This window comes from Chiloscyllium punctatum, chromosome 5, assembly GCF_047496795.1.
Source record: "Chiloscyllium punctatum isolate Juve2018m chromosome 5, sChiPun1.3, whole genome shotgun sequence".
NCBI classification, from domain to species: domain Eukaryota; kingdom Metazoa; phylum Chordata; class Chondrichthyes; order Orectolobiformes; family Hemiscylliidae; genus Chiloscyllium; species Chiloscyllium punctatum.
In genome coordinates this window covers 123,328,302-123,349,393 of record NC_092743.1, presented here as the reverse complement: position 1 = coordinate 123,349,393, position 21,092 = coordinate 123,328,302, and the positions used below count along the sequence as shown (strand labels likewise).

Genomic DNA, 21,092 nt, shown 5'->3' with positions numbered 1-21,092 from the left:
CTGGCAAATGAGACAAGATTAATTTAAGATATCTGGTTGGCATGGACCAGTTGGACTGAAGGGTCTGTTTCTGTGCAGTACATTTCTATGCCTCTCTGACTGAAGTTTTCTTTATAATCCTCTTTACTCTCCTTTCAGACAGAGTAAGACACATCCCATGCTGTTCTGGTTACTATGCTTCAAGCAAGGTGGAAAGCATTTGAATCTTAGCTTCTTTCTCATAGTTGTAAAGCCAAATTTACTCTTGTTGCAATGAGCAATCAATCTTTTTATTTCTTTCTTCAGTATTGTCTTTAATCATTTTGAGTTTTTTCCTAGCAATGACTGTCATTAAAAAGACTTAACTTGCAGAACAGATCACAAGTGATCATGAAATTGTAGCAAAATGCTGCAGATACTTGAGATCTGAAATAAAAAAGCAAGTGCTGGGGAAATTCAGCAAGTTTGGCAGCATCTGAGGAGAAAGATAATGGAGGTTCAGTGCTCTCTTTTAGAATGATCTCCTTCAGAGTCATTTTGGACAAATACTTAACTCTGTTTCTCTCTCCATAGATTTTGGCAGACCTGTTGAGTTGCTCTAATTTAAATGGCCATTTTGGTTACAAGATAGCTATCATCTGACATGGAATTGTGGGTTTGTGGTGAATGTTGGTGAAACAATTTTCAGCTTTCACTAATTCAGACAAAGTCATAACATCTCACCTGTCATTGTTAACAATAGCCAGAAATGTTAATATAAAAGCAAAACAGTGCAAAAGCTGGAAATCTGAAACGAAACCAGAAATGTTCGAGATGTTCACTGGATCAGAAAAGAAACAGGGCTTGTGGGCAGAATTCCCTCTTTCCTTCTGTGGCAAGATTAATGGTGGCTCGGATGTAAAATAAATTCAGGGCAAGAATTGAAAAGAAAAACTCTCATTCTCAACAGCAAGAAAAATTCTCCTGATTTTGCTCTCATGCATCAAGTGGCAACTTAGGGATCACATCCTGACTAACTAAATTTCCATGTATTTGCATTCATTAAAACCCCAGCCTACCACATTTCCACCACACTCCAATTAATCTTTCTTCCATTCAGAGAGGCTTTTCAGACTGGGGGCATGTGACCAGTGCTGTGTGTAATGTGTGTAATGTACTTTTTTTTGTCATTTGTATAAATGATTTGGATGTGAATATTGGGGGTATGGTTAATAAGTTTAAGGATGACACCAAACCTCTGGTGTCGTGCATAGCGATAAAGGTTATCTCCGATTACAACGGGACTTTGATCATATGGGCTGTTGGGCCGAGGAGTGGCAGATGGAGTTTAATCTGGATAAATGTGAGGTGTTGCATTTTGGTAGGGCAAATCATGGAAGCATTTAATGGTAAGGTCATGGGGAGTGTTTCCATCAAAGAGATCTTGGAGTGCAGATTCATAGATGCTTGAAAGTGGGTCGCAGATAGTCAGGGTAGTGAAGATGGTGTTTGGTACTCTTGTCTTTATTCATCAGTGCATTGAGTATAAGAGTTTGGAGATTGGTTAGGCCATTTTTGGAACATTGCATTCATTTCTGGCCTCCCTGCTACCAAAAAGTTGTTGTGAAACTTGAAAAGGTATAGAAAGGAGTTACAAAGATGTAGTCAGGGCTGGAGGGTTTGAGCTATAGGGAGAGCTGAATAGTCTAGGGATATTTTCCTTGGAACATCGGAGGCTGAGGCGGTGACCTTTGAGAGGTTTATAAAAACATGGGGAACATGGATATAGGGTATAGCCAAGGTCTTTTCCCCAGGGTAGACAACCCAAGCTGGGGCACTGGTTTAAGCTGAGAGGACAAAGATTTAAAAGGGACCTAAGAGGCAACTCACACACAGGATGGTACATGTATGGAATGAGCTTACAGAGAAAATGGTGGAGGCTACTACAATTACAGCATTTAAAAGGCATCTGGATGGGTACATGAATAGGGATATGGGCAAACTGCTGGCAAATGGGACTAGATTAATTTGGGATATCTGGTCGGCATGGATGAGTTGGACTGAAGGACAAAGGACAAAGACCAGTAGAGCACTGGAACAAGTCCTTCAATCCTCCAAGTCTACACTGACACATTTTGCCCTTCCATACTAAAACTGTCTTCACTGATAGGATTAGTATCCCTCTATTCCCTTCCTATTCATGTACTTGTCCAGGTGTATCTTGAATTCTGCTCGTGTTTGCTTCCACCACCTCCTGTGTCAGCACGTTCCTGGCACTCATCACCCTTTGTGTGAAAAACCTGCCTTGCACATCTCTTTTAAACATCCCCCTCCTCAGCCTCCCGGACACCTTGAATCTATGTTCCCTAGTAATTGACATCTCCACCCTGGGAAAAAGCTTCATATTTTCTACTCACAATCTTATAAAAGTCTATCAGGTTGCCTCTCAACCTCCTGCATTTCAGTGAAAACAAACATAGTCTATCCAACCTTTCTTCTTAACTAAAATCTCCCATACCAGGCAATATCATGACAAACCTTTTCTGTACCCTCTCTAAAGCATCAACATCCTCCTGGTGGTGGGTTGACTAGAATCAACTGTCATTTTTCAAGTGCAGCCCAACTAAAGTTCTATAAAACTGCTGCATAACTTGCCTATCCTTACACTCAATGCCCATTCTAATGAAGGCAAGCATATGATAGGCCTTTTTAACTACTGTATCTACCTGGGTTGCCATCTTCTGTGATCTATGGACCTGTACACACCCAGATCTGCATGTCAAGTTTTGATGAAATAATTACAACACAAACAATTCTTCCTATTATAATGGCTGGGTCTGTTTCTGTGCCATACATCTCTATGGACTTTAAATTAGATGTTGCAAACTCTCAACAGGTAAGACAGTGTGGATACTTGGCAGCTGTAGTTGGACCAAATGCCTGACCCTGATCATTCCACTACTTAATCCGCACACTATTCCTATATGTTCCTTGTCCATCATCCTTCCTTACCCTTCCTTTACACATTTGAATATTAGTAAATCACCAGCCTTATCACATCACCCTGCCTGCTCTCAGCCCAGCTTAGTCATCATTTCAGACTTCTAATACTTTCTGTTTTACCTGATGGACAGCTATGACTTGCATGCTACTGCCAAGTTGCTTTGTGCACAGGGACCCCTCTGCATCACCAGGGGAAGCCGGCTGTGCTGAAATGAACAAAATACATTGATGTCTTTTACTTGCTTTCTTTATGCTCACTGATTTTAGTGCTGTGTTACAGACTGCAAGCTTAGTTTTTCTTGCTTTTTATCCCAGCAAGGAGTTTTTCGTTAGGTTTTCTTTATAAAACTCAGGATAAAATCTCAGAATGATGCCGGCCTGTGAAGCATTTCTATTCTCAAAAATTCTGGTAATTTAAAAGGGACACTTGAGTGTTTTAAGTGCACAATAGCAGATTTGTATTATGCCCAGTCTTGATGCAATAGCAGCATATGTGTACAATTCCTCAGCTACAATGTTCAAGGATGACTCAAGTCTCTACCTCTATGTGGTTCAAGAGATGGTGCTCTTAGAAGTAATCCCTTTGTATTTTGACATAGATGTTTCTGGCTCTCTGCTTTATCAGAAATTTAGAAATCTTGCCTCTACCATTCAACCAGAGCATCTTATTCCGTTGTCCTCGTGTAAAGTTTCTGGTGGTTAGACCATTTTTAGACAATGGAACTCAGATGTCACATACATCTTGATAAAATAAAGTAATCGTACCCACCATTTCTACAGTTTATGTTTGATGTTGCAGAAACTGCAAAATTAATGTGAACCCTACCTTTTTTTCAAGTTCAGTTGGGAAATGCAGCCATTATAATAGGAAGAATTGTTTGTGTTGTAATTATTTCATCAAAACTTGTTCAGACATTGAAATTAGCTCACTGTTCTTACAGCTCCTTGTACTGGTAAGAAGGAAGGATCTCTTAAGCTCTCAGTTCCATTTTCTGTGACAGCAACAATTTTGTGTTTGTATTTCATAAGTTCATATTGAAACATTGTATTGCATAATTGTGACAATGTGTAACTCTTTGCCCACCTCTTACAAGGCTTGCAATACAGACAGGATGGAGCAAATGATGGAAATTCTGGATACTGAAAATTCCTATATCAAATGTCTTTTAGTGACCAAAAGGTTCCTGCTTATCCAGCACACCAAGTAATACTTGCTTGTTAACTTGGTCTTTGCCTGGAGATAGCTCCTAGGTAAGGACTTTCAGCCCAAATACAGGCTTGAAACTTGTAACTTTCAAACAAAAAGTACACAAAATTATAAAACCAAACCATTCAGCATAACCAATCAGTGTTACTTATCTTCCACTGGAGTCTCCAACCAATGCATCCAGCCAGTTCTCAAATTCCATTTTCCCCTTTCCCAAAACCTATCTAATGACATGATCATTATTTGACCAATTAACTCTATAGTGTTTTCATAATTCTCTGTGAAATAACTTTCTCTTGATCTTTTTCCTTGGTCACATTTAATTTTGCAACACTGAATATCACTAAAGTGGAGGTAGATTGATTCCTTTGGACAAAAATGATCATTTCTTTAACTTCCTTGAGGTCTCATGAAAGGCTATTGTCCTGTCACTGTAATAATGTATTTTGCACTCTCTTCTGTTACCCTGATGCACTTTGTATGTTATGATCTGTCTATAGCACGCAAACAAACACTTTTCACTGTATCTTGGTACATGTGACAACAATAAATCAAACTGATGCTCAAAACTGTTTCTCAATCTCATCACAGGTACTAAGATGTCTAGAGCACATCCAGCATTTTGTGTTTTTATTTTAGATTTCCAGACTCTGCAGTATTTTCCTTTTTGATTATTGAGGGAAACCTATATATTAGTTAGCTACCCACTCCTTTTGTCAGAGAGTGATGTGAAGTAAAATATTAGTAAGGAGGATCATTTTCATCTTCACCACCTGAATGGTTATCCATAGGACCAAATATTCTGTTTGTTATACATTACTGAAAACCGGGAAGACTTTGGAAATTTTTCAACGTTGACAGACTGTTTGGATGAACACTTTGTTCGACTAGATTATCTCCCAGGAAGAGAAACTGAATATAAGCTAATTAGATCTTAGGTGTGGAAATTCAGCTTTAAACAACTAGTCAATTTAAGCTGCACATGAGGAGCTGTGGATAACAGAATGCTCTTTCTGGAAAACAAATATATCACAGTAATTATTGATCCAACTAGTCCCCAAATAAATTATTTTATATTGAATGCTGCTTGTATATCATGAATCTCTTTTTTTTACATTACTTAATGCAATAACTAAGCATATCATCAAGATGTACTTTAAATATAGGATTGTAGTTGGTGTTTCCAGATGATATAGATTTGTGCAGAGACAATTACTATTCTTGTTTACAGCTAACAAGCTAAGGTTAACCTAAAGAACTAAAGTGATAAAGCCACAGTATTCTAACTCATCAGAGCTCTGTTCAATGCATAACTGTTACAATATATCAATAAAGAGAATATTTATTGTCCTACCATACAGTAATGAAGTCATATATGGGTTCCGTCTGCAAGACAGTAAAGTTGATGTAGATTCCATTGCCTGGAGGTACTTTTACAATCCAGAGACAGTCCTGAAAGTTAGGGTACTCATCAGGGTACCCAGGAGAGTAGATAGTGCCATTCAATGCAGTAATATTACCTCCACAGAGAGCTAGAAAAAATAAAAAGAAATCAGTTTGAAAACACAATTTATTTATTCACATTCCTTCCTGTTTGCATTTCAGTGAATACATGTGCAAATCACTGAAGTATTGACACCCACAAAAGTAATGAAAGTTCAAGTGTATTAAAATGAGATATTTGTTTTAATTCTGTTTTTTTTACCAACAATAGGCTTCGAGTATGCTTTAAAGGAATTATTCACTTTTGCATGAAAGCGAGTGTGTGTGTGTGTGTGTTTGTGTGTTGTGAGGAGAGGAGGTTATGGAGGGAGGTGGGTGTGGGGAGATTTGGGATGCTGGGGTGTGTGGAGAGTGTTAACTACAGAGACACTAGGTTTGTTTGATTTTGCTTTTCTCTTTTGAAGAAACATACCTTGACCATTCCTAAACCATCTCTTCTTTGAATACAGTCCGTTGTTCAGCTCCAGCTTTTCCCTCCAACCTTAGGCTCCAGTATATCTGGCTCAACTCTGTTCTTGGTCCGTTAAAATCAGCTCTAAAGTCAGTTAATTATTCTTACTCTGGATTGTTCATTATTCTTCAACACTATCACTCTAAAGTTAGTTTTGATGCATTTCCTACTGCTCCCTAGTTATTTCCCCATTGATACTTGATTAACTTGGTCACAGTTCATTGTCAAGAACTGGGTCTTCATGTACTGGACACATACTAATCTAGAAAATTCTCCTGAACATAATGTAAGAACAATTGCTCCTTTCTACTCTTTATATGACCACTATCCCAGTCTACATTTGGATAATTAAACTGTCCTATTCAAATTACCTTATAATACTTGTAATCTGCAAATTCCTTGCAGATTTATTCCTCAACATCTTTCCTACTAGTTAGTAGCTTATAGATAAAACTGAATAATGGTATTACACAGTTAGCTCGAGTCAAATTGATCCCATCCTTGAACTGTCTGGCACCTTTTCTTCCCCTAGCACTGCAATGCTCTCCTTAACCAATACTGTCACTGCTCCTGTTTTTCTTCCTTTCCAATCTTTTCAGAACACCTTGTCTCCAGGAATATTGAACACACCCTGTTCTTCCTTCAACCAGGTCTTTGTCATCACTATAACAACATAATTCGACCAGGCAATCTACTTTTTTGACTCACCAATCTCATTTACCTTGTATATTTATCTGCAAGCAGTGTAAACCTGTTTTAGAATGCTTTAATTTCTCCCTTATTCCAATCCAACCTTATAATTTACCATTCTCCATTCTACTGTTGTCCCTCCCAGTATTTTGCACACCCTCTCTGATGTTCTCTTGTGGTTTCCATACCCCTGCCAGTTTGGTTTAGACCCTCCTAACAACACAAGCAAAACAACTTGTATGAAATTCATTGCTGCTGTGACATATCCAGCTTATAAAGATACAACTTCACCCACAGCCGGACCTTCTAGGAATCTAAAGCCCTCCCTTCTGTACCTATATTTTAATCTGCCTTATCTTCCTGTTTTCGCATTTACTTGCATGTGTCACTGGGAGTAACCCATGGAGTACTAGCTTTGAGCCTCTGTTTGCTGATTTTCTACAGAGCTTCTTATACTCTTCAACCTTATACATCCCCCTCAACCTATTTCATTGCCACTAATGTGGACCATGACCTCTGGTTGATCACCCTGCCCCAGAAGAATGTTTTACAGCCTATGACACCCTTGATCTTGGTCCTTGAAGATTTACTCATGGAACTATGACCCATTTTTCAGTTTCTCCAATCAGTTTTCCCATGTTCTCAGCATCTTTCCTGTCAAGCTCCTGAAGACTTCTACGTACTTCAATTAAATCACTTCTCTTTTGTTTTAAAATTGCTAGAAATATTGGAATAAATAGCTCAATCTCTCCTCATTGCAGGAGCCACTCTGATTAATAATTATTGCAATGCCTTGATAACACAAATGTCTTTCTTTCAGTAAATAAATTAAAACTGCACACAGTACTCCAGGTATAGCTTCAGTTATCCCCAAAACAACTGTAGTAACAAGTAATTCTGTGTTCTTAGGAATCAATTTCTTTGCAAGAAAAGCAAACACAAGATTTGCCTTGCTAATTGCATTTTCTATCTGTATTTGACTTTCAGTGATTCATACTGAAGGACATACAGGTCTCTCTGAACACAATCATTTTCAAGACTCTTGTCAGTTTTTTTTGAACAAAGTTGACAACTTCACGCTGAAAATAGATCTGAGTTGGGATGTTTTTAAGGAGATCGGGATCTCTTACACAATGGTGACAAAACCATCAGGGAACTTCTATCAGTTCCATGTGGGAGGCACATAAGTGACTGTTGTCAGACTTTCTCCATGATTGAGGACCCCAGGAGCAGAAGACCTTCCTCCCATAAGCTGTTCACTAGTCAGCAGCTCTGGATTTCCTGATGTCAAATACCTCAATTGGGTACAGAGTACCTGACCAACCCTCCCCCTCACTCCCTGTAGACTGTATGTTCGATGTCCTTCTACAAACCTGGGAGAACCATGCAGGTCTCACCTAATCCCTCAACCATCACTAAATTCAACTGCATTCCGGGATAACGGGTGTCATTAATTGAGTTAACTTTGGCAACTCAGATTCCAAGGTCAGCTCTTTCTGCCCTCTGCCTGAATCAGGGGTAGTTCTGTTGTAATGGAATTAGATATTGTACATCTCGTGTTCTTAAGTAAAATAGTGATGGAAAAGGATAGATCAGATCTAAAAGTTGAAGTTCTAAATTGGAGAAAGGTCAATTTTGATGGTATTAGGCAAGAACTTTCGTAGGCTGATTGGGGGCAGATCTTCACAGGTAAAGGGCTGTCTGGAAAATGGGAAGCCCTCAGAAATGAGATAACGCAAATCCAGAGAAAGTATTTTTTTGTTAGGTGAAAGGAAAGGCTGGTAGGTATAGGGAATGCTGGATGACTAAAGAAATTGAGGGTTTGGTTAAGAAAAAGAAGGAAGCATATGTCAGGTATAGACAGGATAGATCGAGAGAATCCTTAGAAGAGTATAAAGGCAGTAGGAGAATACTTAAGACGGAAATCAGGAGGGCAAAAAGGGGACATGAGATAGCTTTGGCAAATTGAATTAAGGACAATCCAAAGGGTTTTTATAAATACGTTAAGGACAAAAGGGTAACTAGGGAGAGAATAGGGCCCAAAGCTTAAAAATGTGTTGCTGGAAAAGCGTAGCAGGTTAGGCAGCATCAAAGGAACAGGATCCCGAAACGTCAATTCTCCTGTTCCTTTGATGCTGCCTGACCTGCTGCGCTTTTCCAGCAACACATTTTTAAGCTCTGATCTCCAGCATTTGCAGTCCTCACTTTCTCCTAGAAAATAGGGCCCCTCAAAGATCAGCAAGGCGGCCTTTGTGTGGAGCCGCAGAAAATGGGGGAGATAATAAACGAGTATTTTGCATCAGTATTTACTGTGGAAAAGGATATGGAAGACATAGACTGTAGGAAAGTAGATGGTGACACCTTGCAAAACATCCAAATTACAGAGGAGGAAGTGTTGGATGTCTTGAAATGCATAAAGGTAGATAAATCCCCAGGACCTGATCAGGTGTACCCTAGAATTCTGTGCGAAGCTAGAGAAGTGATTGATGAGCCTCTTAATGAGATATTTGTATCATCGATAGTCACAGGTGAGGTGCCGGAAGATTGGAGGTTGGCAAATGTGGTGCCACTGTTTAAGAAGGATGGTAAGGACAAGCCAGGGAACTATAGACCGGTGAGCCTGACCTCAGTGGTGGGCAAGTTGTTGGAGGGAATCCTGAGGGACAGGATTAACGTGTATTTGTAAAGGCAAGGACTGATTCAGGATAGTCAACATGGCTTCGTGTGTGGGAAGTCATATCTCACAAACTTGATTGACTTTTTTGAAGAAGTAACAAAGAGGATTGATTAGGGCAGATCTACATGGATTTCAGTACGGCGTTCGACAAGGTTCTCCATTGGAGATTGATTATTAAGGTTAGATCTCATGGAATACAGGGAGAACTAGCCAATTGGATACAGAACTGGCTCAAAGGTAGAAGACAGAGGCTGGTGGTGGAGGGTAGTTTTTCAGACTGGAGGCCTGTGACCAGTGGAGTGCCACAAGGATTGGTGCTGGGTCCTCTACTTTTTGTCATTTACATAAATGATTTGGATGCGAGCATAAGAGGTACAGTTAGTAAATTTGCAGATGATACCAAAATTGGAGGTGTAGTGGACAGCGAAAAGGGTTATCTCAAATTACAACAGGATCTTGACCAGATGGGCCAATGGGCAGAGAAGTGGTCGATGGAGTTTAATTCAGATAAATGCGAGGTGCTGCATTTTAGGAAAGCAAATCTTAGCAGGACTTATACACTTAATGGTAAGGTCCTAGGGAGTGTTGCTGAACAAAGAGACCTTGGAATGCAAAGTGGAGTCGCAGCTAGATAGGATAGTGAAGAAGGCATTTGGTATGCTTTTGTTTATTGGTCAGAGTATTGAGTACAGGAGTTGGAAGGTCATGTTGCGGCTCTACAGGACATTGGTTAGGCCACTGTTGGAATATTGCGTGCAATTCTGGTCTCCTTCCTATCAGAAAGATGTTGTGAAACTTGAAAGGGTTCAGAAAAGATTTACAGGAATGTTGCCAGGGATGGAGGATTTGAACTACAGGGAGAGGCTGAACAGGCTGGGGCTGTTTTCCCTGAAGTGTCGGACGCTGACGGGTGACCTTATAGAGGTTTCCAAAATTATGAGGGGCATGGCTAGGATAAATAGACAAAATCTTTTTCCCTGGGGTTGGGGAGTCCAGAACTAGAGGGCATAGGTTTAGGGTGAGAGGGTAAAGATATAAAAGAGATCTACGAGGCAGGTTTTTCACATAGAGGATGGTTTGTGTATGGAATGAGCTGCCAGAGGAAGTGGTGGAGACTCGTACAATTGTAACATTTAAGAGGCAGTTGGACGGGTATATGAATAGGAGGGGTTTGGAAGGATATGGGCCGGGTGTTGGCAGTTGGGACTATATTGGGTTGGGATATCTGGTTCACATGAACAGGTTGGACTGAAGGGTCTGTTTCCATGCTGTACATCTCTCTGTGACTCTATAAGTAGGCCCAGTGTCTGCAACACAGCGCTTTAAATCTTGCCCATAGTGGAATTGTTAAATTACAAAAATGATGAAACAGCAGAGATGGGACTAGACCATGTCCAGAGGTTTAGGAACCTAGAGTAAGGGGCTTTAGATACAAGACTAAAGATAATCAATTTGCAACATGGAACAAGATAAATTTAATTCCATAGGAATTTAATGAGGCTGTGGAAATCACTTCCAGTATTAGCGGTTAAGGCAGAAACTATACCACAGTTGAAGATTAGTTTGAAAAGGATTAAGATGAAGTTGATAAAGAGATATAGGAATAGACAGGTAAATGTGCTTAGAATTATTTACCTTTCACTATGATGTCTTGGTTTGATTGGGACAAATAGCTTCTGTCTTTCTTGCAAGTCCGTTGCATCATTAAAGACTGACAAAAAATACTGCCCGTCGAACTTTGTCTCCTTGAACTTGTCAGAATAGTTTTCAATTCAAGCGGAAAACCTAACTCATTATAAAATACTCCTTTGCCTGCTTTAAATTAATCCACCAACAGCCTCTTTACATTTCTATCAAATGAGTGCCTGCAACCAGAGTGGTATGGTGGCTCAGTGATTAACACTGCCTCCTCACAGCACCAGGGACCTGGGTTCAATTCCATCCTCAAGCAACTGTCTGTGTGGAGTTTGCACATTTACGTTGTGTCTGCGTGCGTTTCCTCCGGGTGTTCTGGTTTCCTCCCACAATCCAAAGATGTGCTGGTTTGGTGAACTGGTTGTGCTAAATTGCCCATCGTGTTCAGGGATGTGTAGGTTAGGTAAATGTAGAGGAATGGGTCAGGGTGGGACACTCTTCGGAGAGTTGATGTGGACTTGTTGGGCTGAAGGGCCTGTTTCCACATGAGAGAGATTCTAATTCTGACATTTTTGATACCTAGCATTTTATATCTGATGGACGATCTGAGCATTGTTTAATTAATGTCAGTGATAAGTTCCATCAGTGAATAACTCAAGAGTTAGTGAATTAAAATAATAATAATCAATGGGAGCATTCAGTATCTTGAAATTTAGATCAATGAATGGCTTATAAACTCTCTGGACAATAGACCTAATTCTAAATGCAAAACTATCCATTTTTGATCGTTTTTAAAATAAGCTTTATTCTAGCTAAGACAAAAGGTCAAAAAGCTTTATGGTAATAATTGAATGCAGAGAATTAAGGAAACTACCTCAATTCTCGGCTTCTTTCCTCATCCATGAATGTAACTACTATTGCAGCAACTACTTAGTCAAATCACTAATTAATCAGTCTACTGTTTCCCAGAGATAATCCTATTTTTATTTTCAGATATTTGAGCTCTTCATGAAATTTTGCAGCTGCTGAAATCATGCACCATACCAAAGACTTAGCTTTCCCTTTTGGCAGATTGTTACATTTTAAAAAGAACAAAGAAAATTTACAGTCCAGGAATAGGCCTTTCGGCCCTCCAAGCCTGAGCCGATCCAAGTGTACTATCTAAACCTGACGGTCAATTCCTAAGCATCTGTATCCCTCTGCTTCCCACCTACTCATGCATCTGTCCATATGCATCTTAAATGAATCTACCGCGCCTGCCTCTACCACCACTGCTGGCAACGCATTCCAGACGTCCACCACCCTCTGTGTGAAGTACTTGCCACGTGTATCCCCCTTAAACTTTTCACCTTTCACCTTGAAAGCGTGTCCTCTTGTTATTGAACCCTTCACCCTGGGAAAAAGCTTGTCTATATCTACCCTGTCTCTACCCTTCATGATTTTGTAGACCTCAATCAGGTCCCCCCTCAATCTCCTCTTTTCTCATGAAAACAAACCTAACCTCGAAGGGCAGAATGGCCACTCTGCACCTATTGTCTATTGTCTATTGTCTATAACCTACTCAACCTCTCTTCATAGCTAGCACCTTCCATACTATGCAACATCCTGGTAAACCTTCTCTGCACCCTCTCCAAAGTGTCCACATCCTTTTGGTAATGTGGCGACCAGAACTGTACACAGTATTCCAAATGTGGCTGAACTAACATCATGTACAATTTTAACATGACCTGCCAGCTCTTATACTCAATACCCTGTCCGATGAAGGCAAGCATACCATATGCCTTCTTGACCACTCTATTCACCTTCAGGGTACAATGGACCTGCCCACATCTCTCTGCTCATCAACTTTTCCCAAGTCTCTTCCATTTACTGTACAATTCACTCTAGAATTAAACCTCCTAAAATGCATCATCTCACGTTTGCCTGGATTGAACTCCATCTGCCACTTCTCCACCTAACTCTCCAGTCTATCTATATTCTCCTGTATTCTTTGACAGAACTTTATGTTTTCTGCCATTCCACCAATCTTCGTGTCATCTGCAAACTTGCTGATCATACCAACAGTGCCCTCTTCCAGATCATTTATGTATATCACAAACAACAGTGGCCCCCTGTGGAACTCGACTGATCACCTTTCTCCATCTCGAGAAACTCCCTTCAGCTACGACTTTCTGTCTCTTGTGGCTCAGCCAGTTCTTTATTCACCTAGCTAGGACATCCTGCACACCATGTGATTCCACTTTCTCTATTAGTTTACCATGGGGAACTTTATCAAACACCTTACTAACATCCATGAATATGCCATCAACAGCCCTTCTTCACCTATCAACTTGGTCACTTGCTCAAAGAACTCTATTAAGTTGGTAAGGCACAATCTTCTCTGCACAAAACCATGTTGCCTATCACTGATAAGCCCATTATTTTCCAAATATTAATTGATCCTATCCCTCACTGACTTCTCCAGCAACTTTACCACCACTGATGTCAGCCTCACTGGTCTGTCATTACCCGGAATATCCTTATTACCCTTCTTGTACAGGGGGACAACATGAGCGATCCTCCGTCCTCTGGCACCTCAGCTGTATTTAAGGAAGCCACAAAGATATCTGTCAGGGCCCCAGCTATTTCCTCTCTTGCCTCCCTCAGTAACCTGGGATTGATCCCATCTGGTCCTGGGGATTTGTCCATCTTACTAACCTCTAGCCTATCCAACACATTTTCCCTACTTATGTCAATGTGATCCAGACTAATCAAACTTCTATCTCTAATATCAACATTCATCATGTCCCTCTCCTCAGTGACATTTTAGTCACATTTTAGTTACATTTTCCAATCAATCCAACAGAAAATTTCAAACAAGTTGTATCTTATTACAGTCATAGAGATGTACAGCAGAGAAACAAACCTTTTAGTGCAACTCATCCATGCTGACCAGAGATTCTGCATTACTCTGGTCCCATTTGTCAATATTTGGTCTATAACACTCTAAAACCCTTCCTATTCATATACTCATCCAGATGTCTTTTAAATGTTAAAAATCACACAACACCAGGTTATAGTCCATCAGGTTTATTTGGAAGTACTAGCTTTCAGAGCACTGTTCCTTCATCAGTTAACCAGTTTTAAATGCTGTAAGTGCACCAGTTTCTACCACTTCCTCTGGCAACTCATTCCACAGACACACCATCCTCTGCGTGAAAAAGCTGCCCCTTCGGTCTCTTTCAAATCTTTCCCCTCTCATCTTAAACCTATGTTGTCTAGTTTTGGACCTTGCTACCCTGGAAAAGACCCTGGCTATTCACCTTATCCATGTCCCTCATGATTTTATAGACTTCTGTAAGTTCACCCCTCATTTTCTGATGCTCCAGGGAAAATACCCCCAGCCTATTAAGTCTCTCCCTCTAGCTCAAAATCTCTAAACTTGGCAATATTCTTGTCAATCTTTTCTGAACCCTTTAAAGTTTCACAACACCTTTTCAATAGCAGGAAGACCAAATTGCATGCAGTATTCCAAAGTGGCCTGACCAATATCTGTACAGACACAACATGACCTCCTAACTCCTCTACTTAAAGCACTGACCAATGAAGACATGCATACCAATCAGTTTCTTCACTACCCTGTTTACCTGTATCTCCACTTTCAAGGAGCTATGAACCTGCATTCCAAGGTCCCTTTGTTCAGAAACACTCCTTCCCACAACTCCAAGATAGAAGTCAGGGACGGTGACAGAATACTGTCCATTTGCCTGAAACACTCAAGAAACAGGGCAAAGCAGCCTGCTTGATTGAACCACACTCACAAACATTCCGTTTCCCTGCCACTGACCTCCAGTAGCAACACTGTCCACAAAGTGCACTTCAGAAATTCACCATGGCTCCTCACCTCCTTCTAATCTCATGGCACCACCATCTCGACAGACTAAGCCAGCAGAAACATGGAAACACCAACACCTGCAAGTTCTTCTCCAAGCCACTCATAATCCTGACTTGGAAATATATTGCCAGTTCCTTCAGTGTCGTTGGGTCAAAATTCTGAAACTTGCCAGCACCTTCTTGAGGGTAACCAGGGATAGGTAATAAATGCCAGCCCAGCCAACATGAAAGGCATCCCATGAGTGAATAAAATAGAAAATACTCCTCCTCACACTACTTCCCAATCTCAGCTGGACCCAAGACAATCACCCCACAGCATTGACCAGCCAGCCCAACCCAATATGATTCCACTCCCTCTGGGATCTGACACTTCAGTCTCAGCACCACCATTCCAATCGTCACCAGCCCTGGGGAAAAAAAAACTTACTCCTGCCTCCACCAGTCCCAACACAATCACGAAACAATGTACACCCCCACTAACCCTGCTATCCCAGACATACTGGAAGCATTTCATCACTTACTTGACATCCTACCCATATGCCACTCCAACCCCACACTTAGTTTCTATTACTGTTGCTATTTCACAGCAGCTGTCAAAGTGTCTGACTATGAGGCATGACGTTTACATATATAAAAACGGCATACTGATTGCTGCAGACAGGGGTATGATTTGACTTTGATCGACTATTATGTAATGCAGGGGAACTGTGTTACATGTATGCCTTGCATTTCCGCAGGTGTCGGGATCAGAATTCCTGGCTGGAAAAATGGAACTGAATGCTATCACAAGAACTCGGAGTGGAGTGGCAGTCTAAATATGAATGCCACTCCTCAGTGTATTTAGGCTAATATTTATTTTAAAAGCCTCATCATTAAAATAAAAATACCAGCTATAGTATTAAATTCAAAACAGGGCCAATTTTTCTGAGTACTATGGATACAGTGCAGCAGAACAGTTGTATGAATATTTTATTTCAGAATTTGTCAATTATTTTGTTATGAATGTTAAAGAAAAGTACCTTCACAATTTTGTTCATCTTGCCCCAGCACTTCAAGTTGATGGGTTTTGACATTTGAGGTCATATGCTTTTACCTGCTGCTTACCAAGGTCATTAATAATTCTCATGACAAAAATGCATCAAATCTTTTCTGGCTCAGGAAACTTCTTTCTCTTTCTGAATTTCTTAAATACTATGAGTTGTTACTGTTCAATTTATTTTAGTTAGCTCACAAATGTAATGCACAGATATTGCAGAAATTTTGTGAGATGTAAATGTTATCTTAATGACAGAAAGGTTCTACTTTGATGATCATCTCTCTTACGCAGGTTAACTTGTAAATATATAAAACAGTTGGAGATCAGTTATTACTTTTCATTAGCTATACTTGAAACCAGGATTTCCCTTTCGCTTGTTTCCTTTTATGTGATTTGATTGTTAATAGACTGTATTGTCAGTGCTCAGCCAAGCAAACTAACTGCAGGATGAACTAAGCATATTCATAACAGACCTACACAGCATGAATCCTAAAACTGTGCTCAACCTAGATTTGCTTTAAGGTTTTCTATTGTGGTAGTTCACAATGGTAGATCAATGAATTAACACATAGATATCAAACACACATGAAAGAAGCGAGATAAGCATTTGTTCATTACATACCTTCACATCTAGGTATTGGATGGTTCCAATTACGGCTTATACCATGCAAACAAGTGAGTGCCCCTTCCCCAATTAAAGTGTAGCCAGGGAGACACTCAAATGAGATGGTTCGCCCCACCGATAAATCATATCCTATAACAAAACCATTTCGAAATGGACGTGGGTCAGGACAACTTTGTAGTTGGTATGCTGCAAAAATACAATGTAGTCATTAATTAGATGATCAGACTGAACAATCGAGTAAATAACCAGTTTTTACTGAGAAACAATGAAACCTTCACACTGGGTACATAGTTCTCAGGGCTCAGTATTTTGTTTTGGTGTTTTGTCCCATCACCTTCAAGGAACAGAAGGAATGAAGGAATAGTTCCTTTACTTGCTTAATTCTGACATTAAACTCTTGAAGATGATGAGCTCAAGGTCAAATTTGTCAACTGGGCTTGGTTTAAACAGCACCAAAGTTCAATTTCCATTGAAAGCTGCTCTCATTGAAATAGATTTGGAATTCTGGGAGGGGAATTGTTTGGAAGCAGTGAGTCTGATAGAGCACATTAATGGTATGTAAAAGACCTGAACTTGCAAATTCAGGTGAAAGGCACAGCATTTGGTGTGCTATACCTCAGAGGAGGATTGCCTAGATGGTGAAAGTTAAAAATCACACAACATCAGGTTACAGTCCAACAGGTTTAACTGGAAGCACGCTAGCTTTCTGAGTGACGCTCCTTCATCAGGTGATTGTGGAGGGCTCAATCCTAACACAGAATTTATAGCAAAAATTTACAGTGTGATGTAACTGAAATTATACATTAAAAAATTGATTGTCTGTTAAGCCTTTCATCTGTTAGAATACAGTGATAGTTTCACTTCTTTCATGTATAAATCACAAAACCTTTTTTCTAAAAAGTTGCATTCTCGGGTTAGCCGAGAATGCAACTTTTTTAAAAAAAGGTTTTGTGATTTACACATGAAAGAAGTGAAACTATCACTGTATTCTAACAGATGAAAGGCTTAACAGACAATCAATTTTTTAATGTATAATTTCAGTTACATCACACTGTAAATTTTTGCGATAAATTCTGTGTTAGGATTGAGCCCTCCACAATCACCTGATGAAGGAGCGTCACTCCAAAAGCTAGCGTGCTTCCAATTAAACCTGTTGGACTGTAACCTGATGTTGTGTGATTTTTAACTTTGTACACCCCAGCCCAACACCGGCATCTCCAAATCATAGATGGTGAAAGGTTTTTCTAAGTCTATCCTTGAAATACTGACAAAAACTATGAGGTATGTGGGGATCAGGAGAAACATTTGCAAGGTAGATTTGAGAGAAAAATTGAGAAATGTTACATAGAAAGTTGGTAAAATTCAGGCAGAGATTTTCCAATTATGAAATCCAGTGTAAGCTGGGGCACCATCACCAAGTTAGCAAAAGTAATGTGCTGCAGTAGAGAGTCAGTTATCTGGATGGCAGATGGAAATGTTGACATAGATCACACATTGATCCATGCTACTATTCCAGCAAATACTGATAACCATGATACCATTCCGTGTGATAAAAGATGGTTATTTTCATTCACATATGACAAGATGTTTCCTCGTTGCTGTGCTAAATCTTAATGCAATGAAAGAGCTGACAGGAAAGTGGACCCTGATACTGAAAATCAATCGAAACATTTCTATGGCCAAATTTCTTCAATTTGGCTCTACAGTGGAATTTTACCACATCTGACAGAAAAAAATCAACTAATGGTTAAGGGCATTTGGAAGTCAGCTGCACTTTTCTGTTATATTGAGTAACTTTGTAACAATGTGCATTTGCAGCCATTTTATATTGTGGCAATATGGGCAAAGACAGGCAGATGTTCAGTATATTTCCTCACTTTTTATTTATAATTCCCTACAATTCTTTTAATCTCTGTTATACAAACCTGTGTGTTGATGGTACATTCAGAAATTACATTGTTATTTCACAAACTAAACAGGAAGGACAGATTTTACAAGGATGTCATCCTGCTGTACAGCCTCGCTTGATGTGATTGCAAATCACAGAATCAGGAACAGAGGTCAGTACCCATTCTTTTCCAATCATTAAAATTAATCACCAAAAGATTGAATGTGCCATGAGTCACCTGCACTGACCTTGTCACCCAAGAATGATTATGATTTGCGCTCTCATTGAGGGAAGCTTCATATTAAGAGCAGAGGCTCCAGAATCATTATGGTTGAAAATTGAACATTGAAAGTTAAAAGACAGTTTTCAAATGTACCCATGCAAATGTCAGAATGAACAAGTCTTCTTTTCTTAGTATACACAGGTTCTATTAGTTTTGGTTCATGTGGAAAAAAAAATTTCTTCAATAACTTGGTGTTTTTAACACAGTGCAGTAACGTAAAGACAAGATTGCAAGGTGCTTCAAATTGCAAGGTACAAAATTGCAAGATATATAATAACATTGTAAAATAGCATTTTCAGGCTCCTAAAATAAATCTGTTGAGGAAGATCTTGCAGAGTTTGAATACTTAGATCTGCGTCTTTGCACAAGGCAGTGAGAGACATCACTGAAGTAAATTCCTATTTCAGTTCTTCACAAAACACAAGTTGGGAAAAGTAAATCATGCCTATTCCGTGTGGCGTGCAATGCAATCTCCCATTGCTAATGGTTGCAACCAAAGTTTTCAATCAGCTGTTTACACTTTTAGCTTCATGATTTCCTCAGATCTCAAATGGAACAATTGCGTTGAACACCACAAATCCTTCAGCAGTGAACTCCTTCTGGCATATCTTGTGGCACTAGGTATATTGTTTTACCTCCATATGAGTGTCCACCGCACGTATGCACCTTGTGGTGCAAACTGATTGGATGCCATTTGGGAACACATGAGACAATGCCGAGCGTACATCTGATGGAATCATGCAGAAAGGCAGATCAAGACCTCATTTGACACCAGGACAGCATGTTGGAGCTCAAAGAGTTTCAGTTAGTCATCTCTCTTATCCTCACACAGCTGAACATGTTTCCTGTTCAGCAGCAGGAAATACCACGCCCCATTGCCACACCCCCACCAGTGTTCTTTAAAGGGCTATTCCTCAACTGCTTACAAGGTAATTGCTGATTAATTTCTACCATCACAGCAACAACCAGTAGAAGCATTTGGTGGTTTCTTGAGTTTAAATGATAGATGTCTGCAGGGAGTAGTATGACGTACGTTGAAGGAATTCACCTTCAAGGAAGGAGGCTGCACAAACACAATTCCTCCCAGTTGTAAACAACTTCCTTCACCTGAGGCATGACAGACAACAAAGGGGGGTGACAGGGATCAGAAGAAGCTGCTGGAAGAAGGTGAATGAGGCAGAAAAAGGCCACCAGCAAGAGACAATATCTGTCCAAGCTGTTCAGAGTGCACATCTCACATAATACTTGAGCGTCAGTTAAACTCGACTTTATTTAATCAGTCTGAAATCTGCCAATTCTTGAAGCCTCAACGACAGACTCGGGGCAAGGTAAGAAGGCATTGCTTATTATTGAGAAGGGGACCAAGGTCATGGAGGGAGGATGATGACAACGGCTCTGAAACTAAGCTGGAATAATGCTTGAGTTACTAGTATGGAGATCAGGATACGAAATTAGTCACAGGGTAAGTCATCCCGTAGTCCCAAAATCACAATTTGGGAATGGTGGTCACTGCTGGGACCCACTGCAATCTCCCCACATGGAGGAGCCAACCAGAGTGATTAGTGGGGGAAATGAGTTGTTGGGACATATCTCTAATTGACTTGGGAAGGGGACCCCTAAAGAAAATTCCTCTCCTACACCTCATGGGACAGACAGCAGCCCATGAACTAGCAACTTCAAGGCCTCAACAAGCCCAAGGATGGGCAAGACATCTAAAAATCAAAAGAACTGCTGTAAATAAGAAACTAAAACAGAAATTGTCAGAAAAGTTCAGCACGTCCGGCAGCAATCAGAGTGAACGTTTTGGGTCCGGTGACCCTTCCTCAGAACTCAGGACCTGAAACATTAACTCTGATTTTCTCTTCACAGCTGCTGCTGGACCTGCTGAGCTTTTCCAGCAAATTTTATTTTTGTCTCTGAACAAGACAGCTGATGTTTATTCCAAGCCGATAAAATATCTGAAATGTTGTGGGTGAACAGGTGCCAGGAAGGCCAGCTGCTAGATGTTAGGAGTCTCCTGTCTTCAATCCAACACTGAGGGAGCGTATGATGCAGCCCATGGAAAAGATGGGCTGAGGCACAGTTTTTGGCTTTTGGTAACCCAAGGCAAAGGTTCTAACTGGGGCTCACAAATTATCTGGACAATGTTACCACTGCCTATCTGGGTGTAAAATTGATGTACATACAATACAGCAGATGCTGGATAACTGAAATAAACACAGAGAATACTAAAGAAACACAGCAGATCTGGCAGTATCTGTGA

At 40.2% G+C, this 21,092-nt stretch overlaps 1 protein-coding gene across 1 annotated transcript in view; it reads right to left on the bottom strand.

The window, feature by feature from the left end:
• The window catches only part of csmd3b (CUB and Sushi multiple domains 3b), a 1,933,688-nt gene that overhangs the window by 138,838 nt on the left and 1,773,758 nt on the right, over positions 1-21,092 (bottom strand). Inside the window, exons 42-43 of the mRNA XM_072571243.1 lie at positions 16,656-16,844; positions 5,523-5,700 (exon numbers count right to left, since the gene is read on the bottom strand). Coding sequence (XP_072427344.1) covers positions 5,523-5,700; positions 16,656-16,844 — 367 coding nt within the window. The remainder of the gene's footprint in view (positions 1-5,522; positions 5,701-16,655; positions 16,845-21,092) is intronic.